The following is a 9,987-nucleotide window of genomic DNA, read 5'->3' on the forward strand; positions in this document are numbered from 1 at the left end:
CATTCGGCAGCGCCCTTGAATATTCTTGTAGTATATACAATCTGTCGACTTAGCCTCATTGCTCTGCAACCAGATTAGGATATCCAAAAGGGAAATACCACTTTCCATTATTATGTCAGCTATCTCAATTACCTCTTCTTTACTGTTGAGGTTAACTTGAACCATGCTCAATCACCCTCTAATACCCAAAGCCAGCACTGCCTTCGCTGGTGCTCGCTTTGGATATTATGCGTGCACCAATTCTTCAGGTGCACCAGCAACGGAAAACTACCATGCCCCCAACTGAGGCATCATGATGAGCTCCATTATTAGACCGGTAATCTTATCATCATCTTCTGAGCCGTCTTCAATGCCCATATTTTCAGCATACCAAGCCGCATCACGTTGCACGACTGCAAGCCAAATTTGATTGAACAAATCAGGCAAATCCATATCTTCGTCTCGGACCCCTTCATCTCGTGGCCCCAGAATAAGAGTTCTCAGGGCTTCATCCAGAGTCCCATCGTCATATTCATCGTCGTCCTCGCGCCCAATTGCTATAAGAAGTGTCATGATCTGCACATTTATTAGTTTTCAAACTGCACCAAAACGCGTGAGGAGTCGCTCACCTCGTCGATGACCTGGTCAGTCATCGATTTAACAGCCTCCTTGAATTCTGCGGGACTGTCTTGGTCAATGATAGCCATAATCAACTGCTCGTCACGTGACTCACTCTTCAGGACGAACTATACCAATACAACCAGCGTCTATCATTTTCAGAGGCGGCGTCAAGTGATGTTCTGTGTCTTGACTGGGCAAAGCCCCGAAAATTACTACAACTGTGAGTAAAATGCTAGCAACTGTGCCGCGCGGATGCCTTCGCTCACAATTTCCATCTTGAATATCGTCGTTTTGATACACCAAGCTTGATGGGACGTACTGTAGCTGTTCTAATTTGTTTATGGTAGGGTCGTGGGCTCCGGGCCAAGCTAATGCAATCACTATGCGAGTTACTGTTCGTACCTCGATCAGCAAGATACCTTCACACGTCGTGCTTTGGAGATTAAAGGGGAGGACGACGTACGGCAAAGGAAGAGCCTCCAAAGTAGGCGATTTGGCAATGGCTCCTCTTTTGCGGTGGCTTTCGCAATGAAGTCCATTAGGCTTCCACCGGGGAGCCATTCCATATAAAGCCAAGTGAAATTGGTAGTTAGATGTGGAGCGCCAGCCAAGGGATCATTTGAGATTGCAAGCAACTTCACTATGTGCTCAGCTCCTCGGAGATCCTATAACTATTAGTAGTAGACCGTCTCGCTGGGATTGCGGCGACGTACGTGTAGTGCCAACATCTCATTTCGCTGAAGCTCGCCCATATCAAACGAGATCTTGACCGCTACATATGTGAAGTCAGTAGACAGGAGGTCATTTCGCTTGAGTTTGAAACAAATGCCCTGCGCCCCCATTCCAAGGGAGCGCTCAAACGAGTATCTTGCATCCTCAGCAAACCTCAGTTTGACACCGGCGACTAGTCTAGCCAACTGGATCTCGTCGACTGCGTCCATTGGCTTCTTACAGATATGATCCCAAGTGTGATAAAGCTTACTCTTCTCCCTGAGTTAATGTCCAAATCTTCAATTATAATCACAGTTTTGGTTTTGACAGGTTCCTCCTCCGGAAAGTGATACAACGTAGAATTGTTCTTTGTTGTCTTTCACAAAGGCACACCGCTTATGGATTTAAGCGAATGTTGCCACTGCGCTATTTTTGCATCGACGGAATATCAAAGGAATATGTATCCTAAACAACAAGAGAATATAAGCACCCCACTGTGGCAGTCCATCGATTATTTCCTCTCGAGACATCCTATCAGCGTCCTTGAAATATATCAGTCTCAACCCCATGGCAAGACCCTTCCTCTTTGAGATATGGACTGTGCAAAGTTCATGTTCTCGTGCTTTAAGCTTGTATGCAAGTGGGTTCCCAACTTTGGTAACCCGGCCCCGAATACGTAAAAAGTATGGCTTTTAATCCCTCTTCAACCCGATTCTTCCTGCCCTCCTCAGCCCGAACAATCCGATCACTGTACACAACAGCATGAAGCCAAACATTGTCCAAAAACTGGCTCTGTATCCAGCCATCAGAGCTTCCTCCTTCTTCTTGGTGTTCTGCTCCTGGGTCACCATTGTTGAGATGACTTGCAGAATAGCAATGCCTAGAGCACTTCCAAATTGTGCAGCTGTATTGAAAACGGCACCGGCTAGTGCCTGTGTGTCCTCGGAGAAGTTTTCAGTGATAATAATCAGTCCGACAGTGAAGAGAGCATCGCCGCTGACAGGTTGTAGCAGCTGAGCGACGAAGGCGCTGCCCCAATAAGGCCAGTATGGTTGAATAACAGCCATGAGAAGAGGCGAACCAGCGCATAAGATCGAGGTGAATGTGACAATCCAAATCGCAGGAACCTTGTGCACGACAGCCCCAACCACAAGGTTTGTCAAGATCCCTACGACTAGACTTGGCAGAATACGAATTGATGCTTGTAACGCTTCGAGCTCCTGAATTTCTTGGAAGCTTGGCGACAAGGTCAGCTTGAGCATTCGGTTGTTCCTGTTAACACTATAACTTACAAAAGACTGGCAAACAGCTCCATGGAGTTTATAACGGCAAATGACAGAGCTATAGCAGCGCAGATGCTAGAAAATGTCGCGTTCTTCCAGAGGGAGTTGGGAATGAGTGCTGGTTGACCCAAGCGGACCTGTCGGTGCATCCACGTGAGGAAGGCTGGTAAAGCCACTGCAGTCAAACACAATAGGACGATACAATCGGCTTGCTTGACGCGATTAACATCAGCACTGATAACACTGTTGCACTCGTTAGTCATATGTCTCATACAGAATCCAGGGTCAACGTAGCACTTACGCGAGCGAATAACATAGCAGAGCCATGAATGTGGAGGCCAGCATAGCACCAATCCAGTCACTCTTGTGACGCAAATCGCTGAGCATCTGGGCAACACTCCGGGTATCTTGGCTCTTCGGCAAGGCCCAAAGACCAATCACGCCAAACACCAATGTCAGCCCACCTGACATATACCAGCCAACCCGCCAACCCGCCAAGTCTACGAGAACACCACCAAGGACGAGACCAACAGAAAATCCTGCAGGCTGACTTAGACCCAGCATGGAGAACGCCATGTTCCTCCCCTTTCCGGGAGCAAATGTCTGTGTTATGATTGATACGGCAGAAGCCAGATGCAATGCCACCCCTACTCCCTGAATTGCACGCATAGCAACGAGTTCTTCTCCCGTCCGGGATACGCCCTGACCAATCATAAGAGCGCCGCTCATGAAGCACCCGACCAGTTCGACCCATCGTGGGCCTATAGAATCAGCAACCGAACCAGCCAAGAGTAACGTCGAAGCCGTCGCCAGGCCAGAGACCGAGGCAGGCCAAAAGGCCAAGGACGACGGCAGCTGGAGGTCCTCAGTTATGGTTGGCAGACCAACGATTACCAGGCCATTGATGATACTAGCAGTGAAAGTGACGACAAAGAGTTGTAGAATAATGAGAACTTGTTGCAATCGAGCGCTCTTACGAACGAGACCGTCGCCATGTTGCCGGAGACTTGTGTTATCAGACGGGATTAATGCACTGATATTATCTGGGTGACTCCCGAATTGGGTGAGTGGATACGAAATAGTCTGTGTTTGTGTGGTCGACATGCTGCTAGTGGAACGAGTATATACAGCGGCTATGGATCATGGGAACGCAAGATAACAATTAATTGAGGGAAATGGGAGATAAAAAACGAGTTGTCAAGCGGCACAGAAGTCGGGGTTACATCCAGTGCATTAGTCACGTCTTTGGAGTAAAAATACCAATATTCGATGAAATTGTGGGGCTCCGATGGCGGGCACAACTTTGACCTTAATCTAGTCTAGTAGACGAGTGACTAATGATTATATACACAGATCCGTACGAATGGTATAAATGAACCGGCCTCCAATTATCACGGTTCAGATGAAGAGTTCAGCAAGAAAACGATTGCACAGATGCTTGCTACTTACAGTGAATGCATCGTTATGTTCAATCATACGCATGAAATAACGAGGTAGTTCGGCTTCCTATGATCAATATAAGGCGAAAGCTCGTCTCGTGGAGTTTTCTTCAAAGGAGATAATGGAATGCAATATGTTTCTACGCCACTGACTCCCTGTGGTACTTGATACACAATTAGCACATGCCATTCAAATATGCAGACTCGCGGGTCACGGACCTGGGTCTTCTACGTACCGTCTTGACAATAGCTAATGAAGCTGGCTGAGATGGGCTATTGCTGAAATATTCCATAGCCGACTCAGAAAGTACATCCAGCTCACCACTTATATGTGTAAGCTGACAATAGAACCAAGCCCATACCTTAGTGGCCTCCGTCTAATAATGCGTATGGATGACAAAAAGGGCTGTTGCTGGAGGCGACTCTAGATATAATTGCCTCGTCGCCATTGACCTAACCTAGTCTAGTCTTGCGCAGCCGTGCCATTATTCCAGAACTTTGCCGACGCAAACTAGCTGTGTGTTTTAGTCATATTGTCTACAGAGCTCTAGAAGAGTTGCCCTTGGTAACTCCATTTCACAACCTTCGTTACTCACGATACCTTCTATTAAGATCCCCTTGCCATTTTTGGTATTGTCAAGCCTAATACTAGCAATGAAAAAAGGGCTTTTTGTGGAGGACCTCCGGTTAAGCTCAAGTTAGTTTCATCATCTCTTGCCACCACATGCTTAGTTATGTTTACCACTTGGTACCGATAATACGATAACATAAATCTTTGCTGAAGGTCATTCATAAAAAGTGGTAAATAGTGCAAGTGGAAGGTATAGATATTTATGAGACATTAAAGAGAAATTATAATATTTATTTCAAGTTATTCTTAATGTCAAGTACGACTGCAAACCTACTGTAGTGTTCTAAGGTGTGTGGCCCACGATAGATGCTCGAATACTAACCGATCACGAGCATCCTCCTTTTCTACGCAGCATGACAGCGTGACAGTGACCATAGCTTGACAACTATGCTTGGAACATACCTCAATGAAGAGCTCAAAATTCGATTCACACGCCGTATTTTATGAGCTCCCCTTGAGGGGTCTGAAGTTCACGCTTACGATCATCGATGTGTATCGCTGATCGAAAGTTTTGGTTCCAGTTCGGGATCAGCACGGGATCAATTTGGTTCTAAGACCAGGCCATAAAGAAAGAAAGTCCACCGTAGAATAGGGGCCCTACGAAGTAGAAAGTAAAGGCTAGGATGTAACACGGTAGTAACGCCGCAAAGTGGCAGTATCGCCAATCAAGAACAAGCGCGAGAGAAATAGTCAAGCAAAGCGTTAGGCCAGCGTTAGGCCGTTGAAAACATATTAAACTGCAAGCGTACGGATTGGGAAAAGGTCTCCTAAAGTGCTATAAGCAATCACTTTTAGTGTATTTATACACCAATATCGCTAAGGACAGCGATTATAGAGGGGGTTGGAGTTGTCACGTACGACAACGAACCCGCTGTAGTGTTCCAAGATGTATCGCCTACGCTCTTCACTAGTGACTACTCTACCATAACATCGGTCCCAATCCGGTCTCCCGCCAGACATCAAGCCAATGAACACGAGTTGAATCGACTTGGCAATCGTCATACTTTTTCCATATGGCTTTGATAAGTTGTAGCATATTGTCACTAGTCCTGTGCGGTAAGGCTTGTTGAAGCTGAGTAACTCGAGTGCATACAAGACGTCGCCCTCTGGAAACCTCTAATGCAGATTGCTGGATAAAAATTATCCAGAATCGGTTCCCCATATAATTCGAACAGGTAAGGGTCAGTGGTTGCTGTCGACACCAGTTGCGCAGCATTATGGAACAGCTGATCGAGTTGTGTGGGCGGAACCAAGGTTGACGTATTGTATATGCCAGCGATTGAATGAGACCTGCCAACATTTGAACAAGTTCGTCTGATTTTGAACTGCTTTGAAACTTGAGCCAGCTGCTACCGAAAGGTATAACATGGGGTGAATAAATCTCGAGCCCGATTCAACAGGAATCTGCTCAAGAATACTCACAAGGCGCAGTGTTATCGCGAGAAGGAACTCTGCATGGCACTGCTGATTGCCAGATGAGTCATTGCCTGCACTCTGAGGTAGCGCGTCAGAAGATGACAAAACACTAAGCCCATTCACTGGCGTTGTACCTAAAATCAACAAACGCCAAGTGTAGTTGCAGAAGTGCGGCTTGGCGATACGCTTCTGCGGTTTGTAAGAGATGCAATAACGGTGTCTTTTCGTCTTGTGTATGCACAAGGTATCCTTCCAACTCTTCCGTAAGAACGATAACTCCAAAGTCCATAGCCAGTAGCTCGCTTTGCAATTCGCGTGCGACAGAAATGTCGCACAGTACACTGCTAGTCACTGACAAAGTCAATGTTGATATATCTCTATCATGGCTGCGAACGCTGTGACATAGAGCCAGCACTTGTCCGAATATATCAATGACCTCATTTGAGACGCCACACCAAGAGTTGGGGCGAGTTCCAAAGAGCCTCAAGCTGAGATCATGACCATGCATATCGTCGAGAGTATCGTTATGATCAAGGTCTCGCAAGTTCAACGCTTGCTGGAGCCTTTCGCGATAAACGCGGCGTTTTCGATCAACTTTGGTGAGAATTGAGCCGTGACCAACTGTGGCGAGGTATTTCCCAGTATGTGAGCGCTTGGCAGAAATACGCGTGTATGAGAGCATCGCTGGTCGAGAGTTCCTCTCGCCATTTTGAAAGTAATCAATGGGCCAACTCTGACCAGAGATGGGCGCAATAGACATTGCTAGACCAGTGTAAAGACGTGCCCATTGAGAATACAGCAAACACAAAATCAGCTGTGATTTTGGAAGGGTTTAAAGCGGTTGTGTGTGAAACTCCTCGATCAATGGCCGCGACAGCTTGGGCGCTAAGTGATGGCAGAATCTCATTCAGTTGTGGTGTGCTGCCCACAAGACAGGCGGCTGACATGACTTGCATAGTATAGAAGACGGCCTCCGACGTGCTCCAGGTGTTCCGAGCCAGTTGACGATTATAGTTGATATCGGAGTCAAATGTGGACCGCATGGGACAAACGTACCTGGCCCAGTACTCTATTGACGTAGTCGGCAAATGGGCTAATCCCTGCAGGGTTCCAGTCGAGGGCGAGAATGTATCATATCGCGGTTCAGAAGGTGCAAAATCTTGGACATACGCTTCCGGCTCTTATACAACACTGTTTTCCGGTTGCGTGTCCACGTGGATGTCCTCAGCGAGTCTAATTGGTGAGTGCATGTCGAGCCAGTCATGACTCGCATCAATAGTTGATGAGTTGGTATCGGCAGATGAAGCATACGGGGAAGCAATAAGACTTATTGATTGACCTTGTGAACTGTTTTGATTATGCTCATCAGACTCTGCGACATTTCTTTCGGCGACTGGCACTATTCGTGATGGCTGATGCTTCTTTGACCAGCGCAGTTGCTGCTCAAATCCCGGACATTGATATCCAACCCTCGAACAGTTATGACAGGCCGGCCGGTTCTCATCACATTTGATCTTTCAAAGTCAGCAGTGTAAACAAGACAATTCGAATACAGTCCCCAGCACTGACCCTTCTAACTTTGCACCTTCCACAGCCTTGTCGCGATTTTGCCGCACTTCTCCGCGTACGCTTTGATTGGGCAGGGACCGAAGTGAACCCAGAAGAAGAAACACCTGTCGTTAACATACTCTATACAAGGTGTTCGGAATTGGGTAGCCGGTGAGGTAGAACTTGTGCAACGAAGATGAGGAACCCCATCTAATATTTGAGAATAACTCGGATCAAAATCTGTGCTAATGATCACTTGACCCATAAGTGTGATATATTTGATACACTTCTGGGCTTCCATGATTGTTTGGATGAATTGAAAGAGCTTGGTCATTGTAGAGCCGTGTCATATATCTCTGTCTAATTCCAGAATGCGGAGCCGACTGCCAGAGCTTACAAGTACAACTGACGAAACAAAAACTCGAACATCTTCAATGTGTCACGTGATTTGGCAATCAAAGCGAGGTTAGTTTTATATCAAGGGGTCCGCGGATTAGCAACATCGCGTCTTGTTCACGATACTAGTAACACCACATGATCATTTCGTATATAACGGCTGTGGTAACCTGGGATATGTGCGCAACTTATATATTTTACTTTAACAAGATTATATAAAGGTGTACGTGAATAATTCATTGTACAGCCGCCATGACCCTGTGACAATTATACTATCGGGTTATATAACTATAAATAATATAATGCAAGGGGTTTATACTAACAAGATATGCTAGCCGTAAGAGAAGACTACAAAGATAGACTTTCAGAGATATTAAGTAATAGAGATTTACAAGTGTAGTCGTTAAAGCTTTAGCTTCACTTATAAGTAAGATAAATGCTTAGATTAATCATTGAAGTAATAACTATCTATATAGAGTAAGAAATCTAATCCTTATTATATCCATTTATTCCTTTATTAATGCCCTGGCTCACTTGTCCTAGTGAGTGAGACTTACGGTTAGCTCACCGTGATCTTAAGTGATCCTTATAATATGGCTCACTATCCTTAGTAGTGATCTAATGATCGTTACGTAACCTAGGGACTTCTTGTCTCATGCCCGTTTAAGGCTCTAGCTGTCTCTACATGGCGTATCCGCAGCTATATTACTTTAGGTCGTATACATGGCCTGCGTTCGTAACATTAGGTCCTCCCTCTCTTAGTCTTAGCCATTTAAAACTTGGTCATATAAGTAAGTCGTTATGGCGCCCTTGTTAGTTTGGTAGGTTTTCCTCCTATAGTTTATGTCTTTATAATACATGCTTATCATGTTAAGTCGAATTAAAAAACCGAAATACGCAAAACGCTAAATCGTCTTGCTTTAGCCGCTACTATCGAATCATCTAGTTTAATTACCGAGATGCCGTGTACTAAGTGCTTTCGCCAAAACCTAGCGTGTAAAATGGATAAGAAGTTTTCTCGTTATACGGAGTATATCCGTATTAGTCGATCTTATAATGGAACCTTCGTAACTTCTTCGCTTATACGACTATTCGTTTAATAACGTAAACTAAAAGTAAAGGATACCGACGCGGAGGAAGCGTTATTTACCTTATAAACACAATTATTTATAACTATAAGCCGACTAGGTCGTTTTCGTCGTATAAAAAAGGTAATGTGAGAGTATAGGTGCGGATAGCACTAAGCTGTGAGAGCTGATAACGATAGTGTAAGACAACAAGCCTATAACGTCACGAACTGTAAAGTTGATATGGGCTTGTAATATGTCTTGTCTTCCAAGTTATTCTAAGTACAGATTAGAGAGATCTGTCTATATACCTGTTATAACACACAGCCCCGCTGTGGGTATTGTAACAGGGTGAAACATAGGTTCGTGGTTCCTTATTCTTGAAGAACTAGCCTAATCTATAAAGTTCTATATTAGCGAGATTACGGGAGAATAACCGCCCCGGTGCGACCGAAAAAACCGGCCACTTAGAATACAAGCCTATTCGAGCCTGAACTAAGTAGGTACAAAGCCACGCCAAGTCACCAGCTCTTATACCTGGTCAAGCAAATCCTCGACTTATTCTTACTCGTATTCTAAGCGTCCAGTTTTCAAGTCGTGCGCGAGCGTGACTCCTTAGTTTTTAAGTCACCATTCAGTTTTTTGGGCTATCACATTATAGAACGACAAACTGCCGAGTTCATACTGGCGTGACTTCGCTACAAGCCTGATAAGACGGACAATCGCATATTCACTGTAATCTTAGTCGATTATGACCTAGCAGATCTACCGGCACCCCGCCATTACAGCCGCCTTTTTTAGATAATCTTATTTTAAAATGAGAAGTTGACATTAGAAAACGGCCTAGCTAATGTCACAGTATATTAGTTTTAAATACACGTAGACACATGGGTGCG

At 45.2% G+C, this 9,987-nt stretch overlaps 3 protein-coding genes across 3 annotated transcripts; all 3 read right to left on the reverse strand.

Moving 5' to 3' along the window:
- Positions 1-267: 267 nt before the first annotated feature.
- On the reverse strand, positions 268-1,541 carry BKA67DRAFT_695282 (uncharacterized protein; the record flags this gene model as incomplete). Its single annotated transcript, XM_046109300.1, has 6 exons — positions 268-555; positions 609-663; positions 713-812; positions 867-992; positions 1,064-1,265; positions 1,314-1,541. 6 exons carry the CDS (start codon positions 1,539-1,541, stop codon positions 268-270), a joined length of 999 nt encoding a protein of 332 aa, XP_045953249.1.
- A 107-nt stretch (positions 1,542-1,648) lies between these two features.
- Positions 1,649-3,805, reverse strand: BKA67DRAFT_580425 (major facilitator superfamily domain-containing protein). Its single transcript, XM_046103855.1, has 3 exons — positions 2,896-3,805; positions 2,604-2,837; positions 1,649-2,547 (listed from the first exon to the last, which is right to left on the reverse strand). The coding sequence occupies exons 1-3, from the start codon at positions 3,696-3,698 to the stop codon at positions 2,004-2,006; spliced, it is 1,581 nt and encodes a 526-aa protein (XP_045953250.1). The 5' UTR covers positions 3,699-3,805; the 3' UTR covers positions 1,649-2,003.
- Positions 3,806-6,189: 2,384 nt separating this feature from the next.
- Positions 6,190-6,840, reverse strand: BKA67DRAFT_683986 (uncharacterized protein; the record flags this gene model as incomplete). The annotated part of the gene is made up of 1 exon (XM_046108982.1): positions 6,190-6,840. The coding sequence occupies one exon, from the start codon at positions 6,838-6,840 to the stop codon at positions 6,190-6,192; it is 651 nt and encodes a 216-aa protein (XP_045953251.1).
- Positions 6,841-9,987: the final 3,147 nt, after the last annotated feature.

This window comes from Truncatella angustata, assembly GCF_020726525.1.
Source record: "Truncatella angustata strain MPI-SDFR-AT-0073 chromosome Unknown BKA67scaffold_9, whole genome shotgun sequence".
Taxonomy (NCBI): domain Eukaryota; kingdom Fungi; phylum Ascomycota; class Sordariomycetes; order Amphisphaeriales; family Sporocadaceae; genus Truncatella; species Truncatella angustata.